Here is a 21,377-nt window from a genome sequence, read left to right on the forward strand (position 1 = left end):
ATTTCGCGGGTGCGCGCAATTTTAAAGCTTGACATGTTTGGTGTCTATTTACCCGACGTGACCCCATCTTTTATATTTTACCAAAAAACTGGTTAATAATAAATGTTTCCTAACATAATGTTAAAAAAACTATTTTTTTCAACATTTTCTGTAATTTTTCCTAATTATAATAAAAAATAAAAACCCCAGTGGTGATTAAATACCACCAAAATAAAGCTCTATCTGTGCCTAAAAAATGGTATAACATTTATTTCAGTACAGCGTTGCATGACGGAATAAACGTTAGTCAAAGTACTGCAGCGCTGAACACTGAAAAATGGCCTGGCCAGGAAGGGGGTCTAAACACCTGGTCTTGAAGTGGTTAAGATAGACACTTTTTTGTTCTAATTGAATAGAATGTGCCTCTTAGAGATAGACATCTTGCACTGAGGATTGGACAGACTGCATCACAAATCTGAATGCTATTTTGTTCTATGTTGCATTATGTTTAGCAACAACACAGTTATTCACTGGATGTATATTATTTTAACTTATCAGTAATAGTTTTTTCTGTACTTCTCTTTATTACTGTCTATGGGCATACTTGGAAGATATTTATTCACTTCTTTTGTGATAGGACAGGAATGGGGCATTTTGACACTTACAACCTAATTCAGCCCCTACAAGGTGGGTTTTACACATCTTTACCAGTAAGCGAATAACCCCTGTAAGAAATGCTATATACAGTAAAATATTTACCTTTTATTGGCTGATGGCAGAAATTTGGGTGGTTGAATACGAACAGTAGGATCCCATTTTCCTGGTGGCAGAACAGCAACTTCATCTAAAAAATCATCGATTCCTGCTGTTAATTCTTCTTTGTTCATGGCCTTATATGCTACTTTCTGGAACAGCTAGAATAATATAATTGTATTTAAATATTTTGTCACATTTAAATTTTTGAACATTACCAGAATGGTTATTTTCTTCAGTTTAAACCTACAGCTGCTTTCAAACTACTCCTTATGTTAAATTCCATCACTACACAGAGCCCCAGGGTAGGATCCAGCCATTTGTTTTGCTGATTCTGTGCTGGTATATTAAGCAGACGTTAAAGCTGGCCATATACCAGTAGAATTTAGTTCAAGAAACTTTGTCCTCAGAGCGTTCTTTTGGCTTTCTAATAGCTGATGGGGTCAAATAAATTATTAATTTTGACCACAGTGACAAAAACAGTGGAAAGAGCAGGATGGAAAATGTTTCTCGAATGAACAAAATTCTAATAGTGAATGTGGTTTTTGTTCAGGAAACTCTATTTATTCCAAAACTGAACGTTAAGTCCAAATTACAAATCAAATGAAATTTCAGACAACATTTGTGAAGTCTCTGATGGCATTATCGAATAGTCGGGAAAGATCTTTCATATGAAGGTTCGTTTGGAAATATGCCAGCTTTAGTCCCATATGTTTTAATTACTATACCACCAGCAAGAATCTCAAGAGACATATAAACCTTTACGCAAAGAACATACATAAAAAAAGAGACTCTTCCATCTAGTGATAATCAAATCTGCCTGGGTTCAATTTGCATGGGGTTCAGCAAATCCTATTTGAAATATAGAGAAAATGAATTTAAGGGCGTCCCGTTGAATGTAAGTAGTAACTGAAAAGATGAGATATGTAATTCAAAGTTATATCAGAACGCATCCCTGCACATGTAAAGGGATGTGTGTTTGTTCACATTCAGGTCTGAAACAAGCGCAATAACTTTGCATCCAGAACCGCTTTTGTGGACCTGAAGAGATGTATATGGAGGCACAACCACAAAAACCACATTCACTACATTTGGCTATTCATAGGGATTGCATGAATCAGCTTTTCCTTCGTTACAAGATGGATGGAAAAACGCAATGGACTTGGGTGTCATATGTGATATCTTTTTCCATTATGATCCAACTGAGCAGGGGATCAGTCTATGGAACCCCTGCTGAAATGAACTGGAGGCACCTGGCTGAAAGGAGCCTAAAACAAGATTGCAACTGGCAGTTAAAAGAACTCCTTCTTTCTTATCGGACAAGGCAGTATATCCCTAAAAGGCAAGTATACATCCATTTAAATATAAGATGACACATGTAAAAAAAACAGTGATTACTGTCACTTCTGTTGGAAAATCTGTCAACTTGGCATGATACTGTGTATTCAACAGTACAGAAAACACACGGCTAGATGTCTTGTGGGGCAATAGCGCTCTGTCATGTCTGTGAAGCTTTTTATTCATCTAGGCCAAATCCAGGCAACTGAGCTGTATTTTTCTTGAAGACGTTTCAATGGTCAACCGATGGTCATCGGTGAAACAAAACAGCAATTGAATCAGCATATGGCACAGTATAGAAGAGTCAAACCCTCTGGTCAAGATTCCGCACTGCACCTACATCTCAAGTAAAAAAGTTAATCCTTTGAGGACAGTCAAATATACATCCTAGATAGGGAGGAAGACTGGTTTAAAAGGGAGGAAGACTGGTTTAAAAGAGGTGTGAAAGAGGCCATTTATGTAAAGATGGAGAAGTCAAGCTTGATTAGAGGTGGGAGGTCAGACATCTATTGTCTGCCACATACAATGTTGTTTTAACGCCTCTCTCTGTGTGAGAAAAATAACACCTGCTAGCTCCGATGATGCAAATGCAATCCACACCTTACCTTCGTGAGGATTAACAGATTATGTTGATTGGAGCAACATTCGCCATATTTATTCCCAGATAATTTTTGTACAAGTCATCCTGAATTGAGAAAGCTGGTCGGATGACCAGTGAAACCTCTTCAAGAAAGAAACAGCATTTTTTCAACCCCACCACAGATTTGTGTGTTAAGAGTGGTAAATATTTTATGGTGGATCAAGTAGCATCACCACAATATCAACACACATACTGTAATTACATATTATTGAACCACTAGGACAAGTGAAAGGGAGGGGGAATCTTGTTGGTAAATTCTGCCCCCAGTAGGAAAGCTATTGTCCTCTCTTTTCTTCTAGATCAGCACACTTATTGATCCTTTATTTTTTGTGTTTAACATAAGTAGCTACTGAGTAGAAGGGCTTCTCATTGATCAGTGCGGTCATGTGACCATCATATGGTCCCAAAATTTTGCTAAACATTGTGACATGACCTTTTGATGTTAATAAAGAGGAATTGATGGAACGGATACTGGGGTGCCAGTGACCAGTTTTGGTCTTTCATGCTGACCAATGAGTGCTCATCATTTGTGAGTGTTATGCTGGATCCTCAGTGCAAGGCTGCAGTGGGGTACGCACCGTACACCAGAAGTAGGCAGGGGGGTTCTTCATACAGCTAAACTGTATGAATAGCATAGGGCAGGCAGAGGTGTGGAATCCTTTGGGTAAATTCATTTTCTCAAATATTGTGAGAAAGTAGAATTACCCTTTAAACAATTTTGAGGCCTAAAATGTACATTTTGACATGTGTGCAAAATTAAAAAAGGCAAAATGGCTCTGACAGTGAAAGGAATAATAATGCTTAAAGTGAAACATTACAAATGTTATATACATTCCTTTAAGTAACATGGTTGGGGGATGCCCTAAACCTGCCTCCAAGGTGGAGCACTTGCATGTGCAGTTTGTTTACCCGTTCCCTGAACATGCTGGATTTGGGTCGAACTCATGATCAAGCAGAACCCGAAGTCCATCCCTATTCAAGAACTAAAAGACCATATATGATAAAGCAGTGTAAAAGTTGGCTAGCAGGAGGGCAGTTTAATGAACAAGTCTGGACCATAGTGTAGAGACCCAAGGCGCAAGCAGTTGTTTTGATACAAGAATTGAAAGAATCAGTCCACATATTGACACCAATGTAAGAAGCATACTACTACTACTAATATAAGTGTAACATACTCACCTCTCCTCCATCTCAGATCCAGCGAGTGACACCGCCTTCCTGTCAGATGCTGCTGCGTCGTCACTCAGCCCCACCTTACTATACACTTTAAAACACCAAATTCAATTTGTCTGGTGTTCGAGCAATGTCCAGTTTGTGACGGGGGATGTGGGGAGACACAGAACACACATTTCTCCACCTGTTTCCAGAGTCAAGGGGTGTCCTCTGAGACACTGGGGACTTTACTGGACTGACATGAGCCCTTATATAGTTAAAAGGGTAAATCCTTGATAGAGATGTGCCTGGCATCACTTCTCTCTCAGACATTTGTTCTATTTTCCGAGGCTGGCTCTGTGTCACAGTCCCCAAAAATCGACAATCAAGCTCTCACAAATAATTTCCTAGAAGAATTTGAGCAGGGAGGCCTTCCATTACCCCAACCCAACGAAGTTTCTCCTCAAATCCATTGTCCAGGCAAACAAAATCCCTGGGGATATGTTTCCTGGCACCCCCTGCTAGTTCAATAGAAAAACCGGGGCCTTTCTCAATTGCTTCAGGTTTTACAACACGGGGATCTGCAATAGTTAGGAAGGCACCTGTGTCCCGAAAGCCTGTAGCTTTCTTCCCATTGATGGAAACCTCTTGTAGGTGGTTTTGCCTTTGCTCAGTGTGTGGTGAGCAGTCGAATGCCATATACCCCATGGGCAGTATCGACTTTTGTGGGGGCCGCCCACTCACTTGGACTTGGTGGGATATTCTCTTCCTCACCATACAGTTCAGCATAGTGGGCAGAGTGCTTGGGGGCAACTTGGGTGGGCCGACGGTTCCTCGGACCGCTAGCCTGCAGATGTCCAGGTTGGTTACACCCATAACACCGCCGCTCCACAGCGATTCCAGGGGGTTGAGTACAGCGGGAGAACACAGGGGTGGTACCAGGGGCTAAAACAACAGGCCTTTGGGGAGGCAGAACAGGGGTGCCTAGTAATGGCTGCCCAGGGCTCGGGGTCTTCAGAGGTTCCGCTAGCAGCGTCCTCCATTGCGGTTTGATGGTTAGGACTTCATCTGCCAGCATAGCAGCCCTTTCAAGGGTGGCAGGGTGTCTCTCTTTCACCCACTCTCGTACCTCTGCAGGATATTTGGCATAAAACTGTTCTTTCAGTTACCACTATCATTCTTGGTGACTTTAACATTGCTACTAACATTAACACCCCGGCTTCCACTCAATTTCTTGACCTAACCTCTTCTTTTGATCTAACACAATGGTCAAACACTCCTACTCACTCTGATGGTAACATACTAGATCTTGTTTTCTCTCACCTTTGCACTCCTTGCAACCTCGCCAACACCCCTTTCCCCCTCTCAAACCATAACCTTCTCAGTTTCACCCTCACCCTATCCCCAACCCTGAATCCACCTACATGGCACACTGTCACCCAGAGAAACCTTCGCCACCTCGACCCTTCTCTTCTCTACTCAGCTACTGACTACCTCTATAACAAAATCTCAACCCTGTCCTGCCTTGACCTGGCTATTTCTGTCTACAACAGCTCACTTTCATCCTCTCAAGACACCTTGGCTCCCCTCACTACTCGCAGGCTTAGAGCACGACCAAGACCACCATGGCAAACAAATTAAACCAGAAATCTCAAGAGACATAGCCGCGCTCTTGAACGGCTGTGGCAAAAAACTACATCTCTGCAAAACTTTACCCTGTACAAAGTGGCCCTCCTAAAATATAATTCCTTCCTCCGTGCTGCCATACAGACATATTTTGTCACTCTCATTAACAAACTCTCATCCAGACCTCACCAACTCTTCTCTACTTTGAACTCTCTACTATGTCCTCCACCGCCACCACCCACTAAGTCACTCACTGCCCAGGACATTGCCATTCGTTTCAAAAACAAAATAGATACCATTCGGGATCAGATCACCACTGTGCAGTGACCTTCCCATATTCATGTACCAGACCCTCCATCACACTTGTTACTTTCCTCTTTTGACCCTGTCACCACAGAGGAGGTTACAAAGCTTCTCTCTGACACCCACCTCACCACTGCCCCCTGTTCCCTCACCGCTACTTCAGTCACCCTCTTGCTCTATCCTAGACTCTCTTGCTCACATTTTCAATCTCTCACTCTCTGCTGGAATCTTTCCCTCCCCTCTGAAGCATGCCCTGGTCACCCCAATATCCAAAAAACCCTTAATGGACCCTACTGACCTCAATAATCTCAGACCAATCTCCTTACTCCCATTCACCTCCAAACTCCTAGAACGCCTCATCTACAGCCGCCTAAGTCGCCACCTCGCTGATAACAACCTTCTCGACCCCTTACAATCTGGCTTTCGCCCCCTACACTCCACTGAAACCGCCCTCCTAAAACTCACTAATGACTTATTAACAGCTAAAAACAATGACCACTACTCCTTACTCCTGCTATTAGACCTTTCTGCTGCTTTTGACACTGTTGACCACCTGCTCCTCCTCAAAAAAACTCGAGTCACTTGGGCTACAAGACTCTGCTCTCTTGGTTCTCCTCCTACCTATCCAAGCGCTCCTTTAGTGTCACCTACAAATCTAACTCCTCCCCTCCTCTTCCTCTTTCTGTAGGGGTCCCCCAAGGCTCTGTCCTCGGACCCCTTCTCTTCTCTATCTACACCTCCTCCCTTAGTCAGTTAATAACCTCACGTGGCTTCCAAAACCATCTCTATGCTGATGACACTCAAATCTCTTTCTACTCCACAACTCACCCCCTCTGTGCCCTCGCGTGTCACTAATCTACTAACTGACATATCCGTCTGGATGTCGCAACACTTCTTAAAACTCAATCTTTCAAAAACTGAGCTCTTGATATTTCCTCCTGCCCGTGCACCTTCACCCAACTTTTCCCTTGAGATTGTTAACACAACTATCCACCCCTCCTCCCATGCCAAGGTCCTAGGTGTCATCCTTGACTCGGACCTCACCTTTCTCCCCACATCCAATCGCTAACCAAATCCTGCCGCCTTCACCTTCGTAACATCTCCAAAATACGCCCCTTCCTCACCAAAGAAACCGCAAAATTACTCATCCACTCCCTAATTATCTCTCATCTTGACTACTGCAACTCCCTCCTCATTGGCCTTCCACTACACAGGCTATCCCCCTTCAGTCTATCATGAATGCAGCTGCCAGACTTATTCACCTAACCAACCGCTCAGTGTCTGCAACCCCCCCTCTGTCAATCCCTGCACTGGCTTCCACTCGCCCAAAGGATAAAATTCAAAATATTAACAATCGCTTACAAAGCCATCCACAACTCCGCCCCCGGCTATAGCTCAAACCTGGTCTCAAAGTATCACCCTAACCCTCGGCCCCGCTCATCCCAAGACCTCCTGCTTTCCAGCTCCCTTGTCAACTCCTCCCATGCTCGCCTCCAGGTCTAGAGTCTCTCCCATCCCCTGGAACTCTTTACCCCAACCTGTCCTTCTGTCGCCCACCTTGACAGCCTTTAGGCATTCCCTAAAGACTCATCTCTTCAGGGAAGCCTATCCCACCTCAACCTAACCGCTCAACCATCACGTTCTCAAACAATTCATCCCCACACAGCTCCCTCCTCAAGTATCACTTCCCTCTCCCTTTTAGATTGTAAGCCCTCACGGGCAGGGCCCTCCTTAACATCTTGTCTTGATTTGTATTGTGATTGTAAGGACTTCTTAATATTGTAAAGCGCTGCACAAACTGTTGGCGCTATATAAATCCTGTATAATAATAATAATGTCGACGCTGGAAGAGTCCCTGCCTAAACTCCTACAGCGTCTCTCCATTACTGCTCCCTAACTCCTTGTTGGCTGTGTATACCGCTCTCCAACCCTGGTCCTGGCTAAACAGACCCCCTCTCCATCCTAAACCACTGGATATCCACACTGCTGCCTCTGGCATCGGTGCACCTGAAGTCATTACCAGTAGCAACCATCTCCCTTTGGACAAACAGCTTTTCAACTGATAGCCTCATCCTGCCTGCATCATCCTTTATTAGCTGCCATCACTGCATCCAAGTCATGGACTTTCCTTAACCACAAGTACCCATACTTTAACCCTTTCGATGCAAAAAGCAAGATGGATGCCACATCATGTGACATATGACCTATTATAATAAGCTCTGCAGAACACAGGGCTGTACCATTGTGCAAAGTTTCATGAGTTTTTGACTTACAGTGCACTTGTTACAAGCATTTGAAAAAAGCGACGGAATAATAATAATAATAAATATAGCTGCAAGCAGCAATAAAGGTGGCCAAGCATTAGAGCCGGTGATAGCACATGAGAAGATATTGTAGTTAGAGACATAAATAGCAAAGTTATGTGTTCACAATAGAACTGTACAACTGCAAATGTTTCCATGAATTGTAATATTTTTCAAAATTCTAAATGGCCGCTGACCTTGGAGACCTTTGGAACTCATATTGTATTTGGCAGTTATGATGTTGAGTATCATATGTATAATTCTGCATTTTATTGTAGAGCTGTGGGCCTTCTGTTCTAATTGGTTTCCAAGATCTATATGGATGAGACGATGATGATTGGGTTGATGAATCAGAGTCTAAATCTTCCCCATCCTGTCCCTTGGGTGTGTTGGATTCCATCTCCTCTGGTTGTTCCTCTTATGTGACCATCTGTATGTCAATCCTGTACAGTAGGCCAGTCTGTCACGTTCAAATTTGGAGTCCTTTCTTTGTATAATTTCTTTATTTAGGTTCTCTATGTAAGTGAGCATTTCTTTTTCTTTAATTTCAAAGGTGGGTATGGAGCGTAGAGCTTCCGATATGGAGTATAGGCTTTTTTTATTTCCTTGTCTATTGTGGATAGTTCTTTTTGATAATATCCTACCAGAATTGCCATCATGTTGGTTGAGCATTTCTGTAGGTTATTTTCCCATGCTATTTTAGTTCCTGATCGACATTTTTGATGTTTGGGAAGATTTGTAAACGGAGACCCCAGGGACTGTAGTTCTCTTCCATATATCTTTCGAAAAATCTTTTGTGCCAATAGTCTTTTAAGTTTGTACATAAAGGTGCTTAGTTCTGGTTCCTTAGTTTCGTGACTAGAATGATTCTTTTGTACTTTTACCATCAGCCCATCCCAGGATGAACTCCATAGGGCGGACATACTGATGTATTCCTACACTCAGTAGGGAGTGTCTATTTATTGAGTTGACAGCTTTTTGGATTAAATTCTTATTTATTTAACAAAAATTGAGTCAGTGTGGTCATGCGGCCCGTCAGAATAGGGTCAAACCCCAAGATAAATAGGACCTGGTAGGCAGCCGCCTCCGGGTCCAAGTACATAAAGTTTAAATTTTATAGATCGTGGGTTGCCTATCTGTGGGCACCTAATTAGCACCTCTCCCCCTATGGTAAGTGCATTTAGGAAAAAAGTAGAAAATAATAGGGTTTCTGGAGGGGTGTAATTGACCATGCAAGAGAGATATTATTAAAAAATATATATCAAATTTTATTTTGTAATATGTATAAAGTTAAAAGTCAAATGCCGAATAAACAGTAATGTAATAGCCCCTATCATTGCTTATCTTAAAAGGTCCCGACGCGTTTCACCAGTGGCTTCATCAGGGGACCCAAAGTGGATCTAACAATTAAGAAATTACTTTGTTTAGACATACATTAGGTTAGAATGACAGACATCTATATAGTTAGGCAATAGCAGGTTTATATAGGTGGTCTATTTTGAACAGATTGTTACATACAGTTGATCGCCATGGGTCTGGTCATTGAACACTCACCATGCAGGGTTGGTTTGCGAAGTTTAGGGAGACACTTGGAGGATCAGGAGAGCGGAATCAATATGACCCCACCGCCACCCAAACAATCTCCTTTATTGTCACACCTAGGACCTCAGGGTTACAAAAAGAGAGATGGCAGACAGTCGTCCCGCTGACTTCACTAGGATGCTTTGTCCAAGGTAAGATATGTTGGGAGGAGGCCCGGCTGTATAGTAGTATGATCCTATTGAATTTGCCTGTTGGATAGAGGGAGTAGCGTATGTATATAATAGTTGTCATCAATTGTCCTGCCAAACTCCTAGTCTAAGTCCCATCGTCTGGGTCTAGCCATGGTGTCCAGTGTGTGTGTGTATTCAATTTATTTTAATTATTCATAACAGCCATCTCCTAGGTTATGTGAGGTCATCGCTAGGATGAAGATGGTATATGTCTAAATTAGCATTGTGTATATATGCTTTCATGGCTTCTCTATGAATCAGAGTTTCCATGCCCAGAGAAGGGAAAGGAAAAAGAGAAAAAAAGAGAGAGGAAAAGGGGGAACACATAATGAAATAAGGAGGGAAGAGATGAGTGAAAGAAAAATATATAAAATGTCATAAAATCATGTCCTTTTTTTATCTCTCTAACTATAATATCTTCTCATGTGCTATGACCTGCTCTACTGCTTCTCCACCTTTATTGCTGCTCGCAGCTATATTATTATTTTTATTAGGTGGCCATTTATCAGAATAACTCAAAACTTTGCACATATGCCCAGAGCTACCTCTTCTACCAAGGTTAAAAAAACAGGCCCGATCCCAAATTCAATATGGCCGCCACAAGAAAATCACTTTTAACATTGCATCAAATTATATAAACGTGCATTTATATCACTATCGAAGTATGTTACACAAGGCCACAAAATAGAGCAACAAGAAATAAAAGAAAGGGTGGCCCTCAGACCATCACTAATAGATCACGCTACAGGGACACTGGAAGGACAGATACATCAGGATAGACATATTTGGACAAATGGGGAGCAATCACAGATATTAGGCGCAAGACCTAAATTTGACATGGGGGACCAAACAAAAGCCAGAATTACCTCCACCATGGACGCACACTATCAGAGAACTGTCTGTGAAGAGGAAGGGAGAACAAGGAAGGAAGGAGATTTAAGAGACCCGTCAGGCTCCTTGGGCCTCCCGGGTCCCTCCCCCAATTCACAGCCATTTTTAGAACCACGCCAAAAACCGGAACAAAAAAGAACGGGGAACCCGGATTAATTCATACTACCAGGGGGCTTGAAAAATGCTTGGAAATAATTAACTTATCCAGCTATCAGATATCCAAGACAGAAGAAGAAGTCCTGAAGTTGGGACTAAGTTTCTGCCCTACTGAAAATATGGAGGTCTTTGAAGTTATTAAGGACCTCCATCTCTTCGCAAGGAACTTGATGTTCAAAGTACTTCATGACAAATCTCAACCTCAGCAATCAATTAGAGAAGATCTAGAGAGATGGAAAGGCTATACCATCAGAGACTTTAGAGCCCTACGAGACTTAATGGAATTATGGGAAGAAGGACACAGCAATATAAATGAAGACCTAGAGGATATTGGAGAAAAAGAAGAAACACCTATTACTTTTTAAAAAAATCGGAGAAATTTCCCCACCTTCGGGCTAACCCGAACATCTGGTCCTTCTTACAACAGACAAGCAAAGGTCTCAAAGACATCCTAATCCCCTATGGAGATAGGATGAACGTAACAAAAGAACAGAGCAAAGCCATAAAAGGACTGGAAAGAAACACCAATCTAGTCATTATGCCATCCGATAAAGGGGGAAATATCGTAATCATGGATTGTGATAAATACGAGCAGATGTGCGAAAAAATCCTTAACAACATGGCTTGGTATAGACAGATTACCAAACAGGATATAAATACCTTCCAAATAGAACTTCTGGCGATCATATATGAGGCATTTATGAAGGATTTGATAAACAAACAAACCCTCGAATATCTAGAAGTTAAACATCCTAGACTACCATGCTTCTATGCCTTACCAAAAATTCACAAGAGTCTAATAGACCCTCCGGGACGTCCTATTGTCTCAGGAGTAGGGTGTCTGTCCGAACCAGCAAGCACTGTAGTAGATGGCTACTTACGGCCACATGTACTATCTCTTCCCTCATATTTGAAGTATACGGTGGAACTTCTGAAATTGGTGGAAGATATGATGATCCCAGACAACTGTTGGCTAGTGGCCCTCGACATAGAAGCCCTATACAACAGCATTCCACATCATAAAGGAATAGAAACTATTGGCGAATTCCTGAGGGAAAGACCGCAAGCACAATGGGCATATAACAACTTCATAATTCATTTATTACAATATGTTCTAACAAAAAATGTCTTTATTTTTAAGGACACCCACTACCTCCAGGTACAGGCGGTAGCGATGGGCACTTACTGTGCCCCATCATATGCGAACCTGTAACTGGGGGGATGGGAAAGAGCCCTCTTTTCCAACGAGCATATTCAACCCTGGCTAGACTGCATCCTAATGTGACGTCGTTACATAGATGACGTCTTCCTAATATGGACGGGTACCGAGAACGACTTAAAACAATTTGTCGTATCCCTGGCAAGAAATAAATTTAATTTAAAATTCACAATGAATATAGCCAGAGTAAAACTAGAAATTAGAGATGACAACTACTTAATGACAACTCTCTTTCGGAAAGAAACAGCAGGAAATTCGATCCTGCATGCATCCAGCGCACACCCTCGATTCCTGAAGCAAAACCTCCCATATGGTCAATATCTGAGATTGAAGCGTAACTGCACAAAAGACAACGATTTTCAGAGGGAAGCAAAAGCTCTACAAACCCGACTACTTGAGAGAGGCTATAGCCGCAAAGTACTTCAGAAAGCTTACAACAGAGTACACAAGCAAGAACGGGAGCAGATACTATATGGAAAAACAAGAAAAGAGAACTTACAAGAATTACATAATAATAAAAAAACTGTGAAAATGATAACGAAATATTCCTAGACAACATGCCACAATAAGAGAATGCTTGGGGCGCCTCTGTCAGGAAACAGGGGATGTTACCTCTACTCAGGGGCACGGGTTCCCCTTCAGCTCGGTAGAACACCTGGTGCAGGTGCGCATGCGCGGGTCATGCGGCGTGGGCGCATGCGCAGTACGCAGGCTGCGCGCGCATCCCCGGGAGCATAGCGTTCTTGCATCATCTGGCTATCAGGTGTGAGCCTTGCTGGGGGAGGTTCCCAGTACACACCTTTCATCTTCCTCGCCTGCCATTGGTTCCCGGGGAGGGAGGCCTCCTGGTTGCCTCGGTGACCAGGGGGTGGTCCTACCTCCCCTGGCTATAAAAACCTGGCCTGAGCTCTGGCTTATTGCTGAGTTATTCCACCTTATGGTGAACACCTAGCCTCCCTGCTGATCCTCCTATTGCCGTTGCCCCTGTGTATCCTTCCCGATTACCGACCCTTGGACCGTCTTCCGCCTTTGAACCTTCGCTGCCTGCCTCGACCCGGATTGGACATTGACTACCCCTCTTGGATTATCCCTAAACTTGTACCGCGTTTCTGGACTGTCAGCTGCTTATTGCCAGTGGGTTCCTCATCTCACTACTAGCTCCCTGGGACGTCTGACAGCCACTGGCATCTTCTAATCAATGACGATACAATTATAAAATATATAAAGGACACCCCTGAGTTGGTCTTTAGGAGAGCAAGATCGATGCGGGACAGGCTGACACACAGCTTCTATATACCAGAATCTGAAGCCACAAAATGTGGAGACCTAGGCCTCCAGAAATGTGGGAGATGCAATTATTGCAACTTCATTGCGGAAGGGACCATGGTTCCCCTACCAAATAATAAAAAACAATGGCGATTAAAACATACAGTGACATGTCAAACCAACAACGTTGTTGTTTATTTGATGAACTGCAGTTGAGGAGCATATTATGTGGGTAAGACCTTTAGAAAACTGTGGAATAGGATATATGACCACACATACTTAATTAAGAATAGGAAACTTACCACTCCTATCAGTCGGCATGTAGGACTGCACTAGAGCTGCAACAGTTAATCGATTTAGTCGATTAATCGAACTTAATAATCGGCTAACTAATCGATTATGAAAATAATCGTTAGCTGCAGCTCTAGACTGCACCACAGATTCAAGTCGTCAGTCATCAAATTCCACGTTCTAGACCATATCCATGAGGATAAAAGAGGTGGAGATATTGACAAAAAAACTATTACAGTCGGAAGCACGGTGGATTTTTAAATTAAAATCTACCGTTCACCCTGGTTTGAACGAGGTGCTAAGTTATAAACCCTTCCTATGAGCAAATAATATTTAAACCAACACTGGAGACAGCCCAGTAGGACCACAAAGAATATAAAGCAGCTAGATAAAGAAAGCCATGAGTAGATACAAAAATAGCAGATACAAAAATAAAAAAAGAAGGAATACACTAATTGAGACGATGTAGTCCTTGTTAACTAATTTATAATCTTGTTTAAGTACGGCCTAACTGAGCCACAGGATATCCAATACATGATTCGACTTGTACCTAAAAATCGAATCATAGATTACGTTTTGATATAATCCAGCTATCTAAACCATATAATACCCAGGTAGTCAGTAAAAGGGGAAAAGGGAAAAAAAACAATTTGAATAAGGCGGCTAGGTCAAATATGGATGTATATCATGTGTGGCATCCTATACCTGAACCTATGAATGTCTGTATGCTATAATATGTATATACATATCTCCACACTGTATAGTAAAACAGCATATAAGATTGGATCCATAACGAAATGTATAACATACATGACTAACTGAAACAGTGTACTGTATGGCTTCTGGGTGTGGAATGCGGCAGATGTCCGCGTACTGCACATCGTGGATGTGTGCTGCACTTCATATACCAAGTAAGCCAACCAGTGACTGTATACCACACTGTGTATATATTAGGTTATATTGTATAATGTAATAACATCTAACTTGGATCTACAAATGAATGTACAAATTGGGACAGTATTTTGGAACATGTATAGATGCGATCCAGCTTAATGTAGGTCATAGTAATAAAGATATTTGTCAGTGTTTGGGAATGCAAACACTGACACTATTGAATAATTAGAAATATGCACGGTTGGTACTAATGCCATGTGGGGAGGGCATCGCTGTCACTACCTGGGACCTCTAGACTCTATATAAACGTTTTATCGTTTTTCAATAATCCCCTATGCCTCTAGACACAATCGATCATTCAATGTATGGCCTAATAGGGGCCACAATGATTCCTAACAAAACTTAATATACCCCTCTCGGTAATCCTAGAGAGTAGTACACGATATCGGGAGTTTTTCCTCGTTGCTAGATATCAGCGGGGAGGAAATCCCTCCCCCAGTAAGATAACATCACCTAGATGCGTACGCATACCCGGAAGCCCTCTACGGAGTGGCTTCCTGGGTTGCCTAGACAACAGCATGGAAGGGATTATGCCGGGCGCCCGCGCCGCATCATCGCGCATGCGCCACGAAGAGTCTACGCTGCCACTCAGTGACCAGAACCTGGAGGTCCGGTCATATGGAGTTGGCGGCGTAGGGTATATAACGGGAGGGCTGGCATGGGTTCACTCCAGCGGAGATCACTACGGAGGCACACCACAAGGTAGGAAAGCCTTAGTGCTCTTTGTATATACTTATACCTGTCAAGTGGATGGTGTTTGGTGTCCACACCGCCGACCATGTGCACTATGGGTGCAGAGGCCAAAAGTGGCTTAACAGGTAGGATACAGGAGGGAGAGAGCACCCCTGCTGGGGGCAGGGTCTGTTTGGCTGCCAGTTCATGTGAACACGGATGGTGTCGGGGACAACGAGGGGGGATCTTTTTGCGTATGCCTTATTTTGGTGTCTCCAATGACTCTGTATGGAGAAGGGAATAATGGAGAAACACATCTAATGTTAAGGGGAGATGGATATTACATTATGGAAGTCCCTTTTTTAGCTTCCACTTATTAAAAATGAATACATAAAAGGCACCCACTAGGGATTGAATTAATGAATGCCCTGTATACAACAAAATCACTATAATAACATATGCACATCTTTTGAGAGGTGTACATACACTTTGCTGATGATGCTGTATCACAAGCATAGAAGCACTTAATGATAAAACACACACTTTAATATACATACACTCTACAATACAAGGGATCTGTTTGATTTCCACTGGTCACTTTTCTCTGTATACTTTTGGTTTTGGTCTTGTTTTCTGTTTTTTTTGGGGTACCACACATTTTATATATATTTTTTTCACTCTTCTCTTCCCTCATTTCATTATGTGTTCCCCCTTTTCCTCTCTCTTTTTTTCTCTCTTTTTCCTTTCCCTTCTCTGGGCATGGAAACTCTGATTCATAGAGAAGCCATGAAAGCATATGTACACAATGCTAATTTAGACATATACCATCTTCATCCTAGCGATGACCTCACATAACCTAGGAGATGGCTGTTATGAATAATTAAAATAAATTGAATACACACACACACTGGACACCATGGCTAGACCCAGACGATGGGACTTAGACTAGGAGTTTGGCAGGACAATTGATGACAACTATTATATACATACGCTACTCCCTCTATCCAACAGGCAAATTCAATAGGATCATACTACTATACAGCCGGGCCTCCTCCCAACATATCTTACCTTGGTCAAAGCATCCTAGTGAAGTCAGCAGGACGACTGTCTGCCATCTCTCTTTTTGTAACCCTGAGGTCCTAGGTGTGACAATAAAGGAGATTGTTTGGGTGGCGGTGGGGTCATATTGATTCCGCTCTCCCGATCCTCCAAGTGTCTCCCTCACTTTGCAAACCAACCCTGCATGGTGAGTATTCAATGACCAGACCCATGGCGATCAACTGTATGTAACAATCTGTTCAAAATAGACCACCTATATAAACCTGCTATTGCCTAACTATATAGATGTCTGTAATTCTAACCTAATGTATGTCTAAACAAAGTAATTTCTTCATTGTTAGATCCACTTTGGGTCCCCTGAGGAAGCCACTGGCGAAACGTGTCGGGACCTTTTAAGATAAGCCATGATAGGGGCTATTACATTACTGTTTATTCTGTCATCAATATCATGTCATTTTGAACATCTGAATTGTATCAATATGTATGCACTATACAAGTGACTAAATCTGTACAAACAAATCCCATGCAGGGTTTGGACTAAATGCATTTGACTTTTAACTTTATACATGTTACAAAATAAAATTTGATATATATTTTTTAATAATATCTCTCTTGGATGGTCAATTACACCCCTCCAGAAACCCTATTATTTTCTACTTTTTTCCTATATTAATTTGTATATCTGTAGCCTTAGCGGTTATGAAAAAAACAGATGTTTGGAAATTGTCAGATAGGTTTGCTTAAACCAAGATGGCCGCCAGAGCATGCGACCTATGACCTTTACGTTATCAAGGTTTAAACACAGCACAGTCCTCTACTATTGTTCCAAGTTTCATGAGTTTTTACATAACGGTGTGGCAATAATTAGCATTTGAAAAAAAGAGCATCAAAATATAGAAATATTTGACACAATTCAATATGGCCGCCGAACCATGTGACCAATTGACTTGTAATGTTCAGTTGTGAATGCAGATCATACCAAGACTATACACAGCAATTTGTAGATCTGTAGCTGTTTCAGTTTCTGAGAAATGGATGTTTGAATAGGGAACTGAATATAATCACCTAAAACAAGATGGCTGCCAGACAATGTGACCTATGACCTTTATGTTATGTTGCAAAAGTTTAGGCATAGCATAGAGCTGTACCATTGGACCAAGTTGCACCAGTTTGTGGGTAACAGTGCCCTTATAACAGGCTTTTGACAAAAAGGCCATAACAATAACACTATCTAAACATCATTGGCTTGCAGCGGCCATTTTGATTGTGGGATCAGGCCTATTTCTACAACCGTGGCAGAAGTGGTCGCCCTGGACATATATGCACAGTTTGGAGTTATTCTGATAAATGGTTTCAGAGTTTAAGTTGTTGACAGAATATTGCACAATCCAAAATGGCTGCCAAACCATGTGACCAATAGAGCTCTAATGAGCACATGTGGCAACAGAGCAAAGCATAAGATCACAGAGCAAGTTGTACATCTGTAGCTTTAGCGGTTCTGGAGATGCAGGTTTCTGAATAGTTCACAAAATCGTCTCAAAAACCAAGATGGCTGCCACATCATGTGACCTATGACCTTTATATTATAATAAGCTCTGCAGAGCACAGGGCTGTACCACTGTGCAAAGTTTCATGAGTTTTTGACTTACAGAGCACTTGTTACAGGCATTTGAAAAAAGTGGCGAAATAATAATAAAAATAATAATAATCAGCACAATAATAAGAGGTGTCCTTGCAACTTCGTTGCTTGGCCACCTAAATATAGCTGCAAGCAGCAATAAAGGTGGCCAAGCAGTAGAGCCGGTCATAGCACATGAGAAGATATTGTAGTTAGAGAGATTTAAAAAAAGGCCATGATTTTATGAATTATAAAAAAAAATCAAATTCAAAATGGCCACCGACCTTGGTGACCTCTGGAAGCCATATTGTATTTGGCAGTTATGATGTTGAGTTATCATATGTATAACAAGTTTAACATACTTCACTAGTGATATAAATGCACATTTATGCAATTGGATGCAATGTGAAAAAGTGATTGGCTTGTGGCGGCCATATTGATTTGGGGATCGGGCCTGGTTTTACAACTGTGGTAGTAGAGGTCGCCCTGGATATATGTGGAAAATTTTGTGTTATTCTGATAAATGGTTTCAGAGTTTAACTTGACAGAATATTGCACAATCCAAAATGGCTGCCAAACCATGTGGTCACATGACTTGTAATAAACATATATGAGTGCAGATCTCAGTATATCCTCACATATTAATTTGTATATCTGTAGCCTTAGCGGTTATGAAATAACAGATGTTTGAAAACTGTCAAAAATAGGTGTGCTTAAACCAAGATGGCCGTCACAGCATGCGACCTATGACCTTTATGTTTCCAAGGTTTAAACTCAACACAGTCCCTCTACCATTGTTCCAAATTTCATGGGTTTTTACATAACGGTGTGGCAATGATTAGCTTTTGAAAAAAAGAGCATCAAAATAATAGAAATATTTGTCGAATTTGACACAATTCAATATGGCCGCCGAACCATGTGGCCAATTAACTTGTAATGATCAGTTGTGAATGCAGATCATACCATGACTATACACAGCAATTTGTAGATCTGTAGCTTTATCAGTTTCTGAGAAACGGATGTTTGAATATTGAGCTGAATATAATCAGCTAAAACAAGATGGCTGCCAGGCAATGTGACCTATGACCTTTATGTTGAAAAAATTTGGGCATAGCATAGAGCTGTACCATTGGGCCAAGTTGCATCAGTTTGTGAGTAACAGTGCGCTTATAACAGGCTTTTGAAAAAAAGGCCATAACAATAATAACACTATCTAAACACCATTGGTTTGCAGCGGCCATTTTGATTGTAGGATCGGGCCTATTTCTACAACCGTGGCAGAAGAGGTCGCCCTGGACATATGTGCAAAGTTTCGAGTTATTCTGATAAAAGGTTTCAGAGTTTAAGTTGTTGACAGAATATTGCACAATCCAAAATGGCATCTGAACCATGTGACCAATAGAGCTATAATGAGCACATGTGGCAACAAAGCAAAGCATAAGCTCACTGAGCAAGTTGTACATCTGTAGCTTTACCGGTTCTGGAGATGCAGGTTTCTGAATAGTTCACAAAAATTGTCACAAAAACCAAGATGGCTGCCACATCATGTGACCTATGACCTTTATATTATAATAAGCTCTGCAGAGCACAGGGCTTTAGCACTGTGCAAAGTTCCATGAGTTTTTGAGTTACAGAGCACTTGTTACAGACATTTGAATAAAAGTGGACCGGTCATAGCACATGAGAAGATATTGTAGTTAGAGAGATTACAAAAAAACAGGACATGATTTCATGAATTCTAAAAAAAAATTCAAAATGGCCACCGACCTTGGTGACCTCTGGAAGCCATATTGTATTTGGCAGTTATGATGTTGAGATATCATATGTATAACAAGTTTAACATACTTCACTAGGGATATAAATGCACATGTATGCAATTGGATGCAATGTCAAAAAGTGATTGGCTTGTGGCGGCTATATTGATTTGGGATCGGGCCTGGTTTTACAACTGTGGTAGTAGAGGTCGCCCTGGATATATGTGGAAAGTTTTGTGTTATTCTGATAAATGGTTTAAGAGTTTAAGTTGCTTGCAGAATATTGCACCATCCAAAATGGCCGCCAAACCATGTGGTCACATGACTTGTATTAAACAAATATGATTGGACAGCTCAGAATATCCTTATATAGTCATTTGTACATCTGTAGCTTTAGCGGTTATGAAGAAACAGATGTTTGAAAATTGTGAAAAATAGGTTTGCTTAAACCAAGATGGCCACCAGAGCATGCGACCTATGACCTTTATGTTTCCAAGGTTTAAACACAGCACTCTTCTCTACCATTGTTCCACATTTCATGAGTTTTTACATAACCGTGTGGCAATAATTAGCATTTGAAAAAAAGAGCATCAAAATAATAGAAATGTTTGTCGAATTTGACACAATGCAATATGGCCGCCGAACCATGTGGTCAATTGACTTGTAATGATCAGTTGTGAATGCAGATCATACCATGACTATACACAGCAATTTGTAGATCTGTAGCTTTATCAGTTTCTGAGAAAGGGATGTTTGCATATGGAGCTGAACATAATCACCTAAAACAAAATGGCTGCCAGGCAGTGTGACCTATGACCTTTATGTTGCAAAAGTTTGGGCATAGCATAGAGCTGTACCATTGGACCAAGTTGCACCAGTTTGTGGGTAACACTACGCTTATAACAGGCTTTTGAAAAAAAAGGCCATAACAATAACACTTAGCAGCGGTCATTTTGATTGTGGGATCGGGCCTATTTCTACAACCGTGGCAGAAGAGGTCGCCCTGGACATATGTGCAAAGTTTTGAGTTATTCTGATAAATGGTTTCAGAGTTTAAGTTGTTGACAGAATATTGCACAATCCAAAATGGCTGCCAAACCAGGTGCCCAATAGAGCTATAATTAGCTCATGTGGCAACAACGCAAAGCATAAGTTCACACAGCAAGTTGTACATCTGTAGCTTTAGCGGTTCTGGAGATGCAGGTTTCTGAATAGTTCACAAAAATCGTCACAAAAACCAAGATGGCTGCCACATCATGTGACCTATGACCTTTTATATTATAATAAGCTCTGCAGAGCACAAGTTGTGCAAAGTTTCATGAGGTTTTGACTTACAGAGCACTTGTTACAGACATTTGAAAAAAGTGGTGGAATAATAACAATAATAATAATAAACATCTTACCAATAACAATAGGTGTCTAGCAACTTCGCTGCTTGGCCACCTAATAATATGAACAGATACAATAGGTGTCTAGCAACTTCATTGCTTGGCCACCTAATAATAATCTTACCAATAACAATAGGTGTCTAGCAACTTTGTTGCTTGGCCACCTAATAATAATCTTACCAATAACAATAGGTGTCCTTGCAACTTTGTTGCTTGGTCACATAATAATAATTATAATATCTT

The 21,377-nt window shown here is 41.5% G+C and overlaps 1 protein-coding gene across 1 annotated transcript in view; it reads right to left on the minus strand.

The window, feature by feature from the left end:
- The window catches only part of LOC108799384 (electrogenic sodium bicarbonate cotransporter 1-like), a gene marked incomplete at its 5' end in the record, with an annotated part of 300,557 nt that overhangs the window by 195,262 nt on the left and 83,918 nt on the right, over positions 1 to 21,377 (minus strand). Inside the window, one exon of the mRNA XM_018571249.1 lies at positions 739 to 893. Within this exon, the coding sequence (XP_018426751.1) occupies positions 739 to 893 (155 nt within the window). The remainder of the gene's footprint in view (positions 1 to 738; positions 894 to 21,377) is intronic.

This window comes from Nanorana parkeri, unplaced genomic scaffold, assembly GCF_000935625.1.
Source record: "Nanorana parkeri isolate BGI_ZX_2015 unplaced genomic scaffold, ASM93562v1 scaffold1710, whole genome shotgun sequence".
Lineage (NCBI taxonomy): Eukaryota > Metazoa > Chordata > Amphibia > Anura > Dicroglossidae > Nanorana > Nanorana parkeri.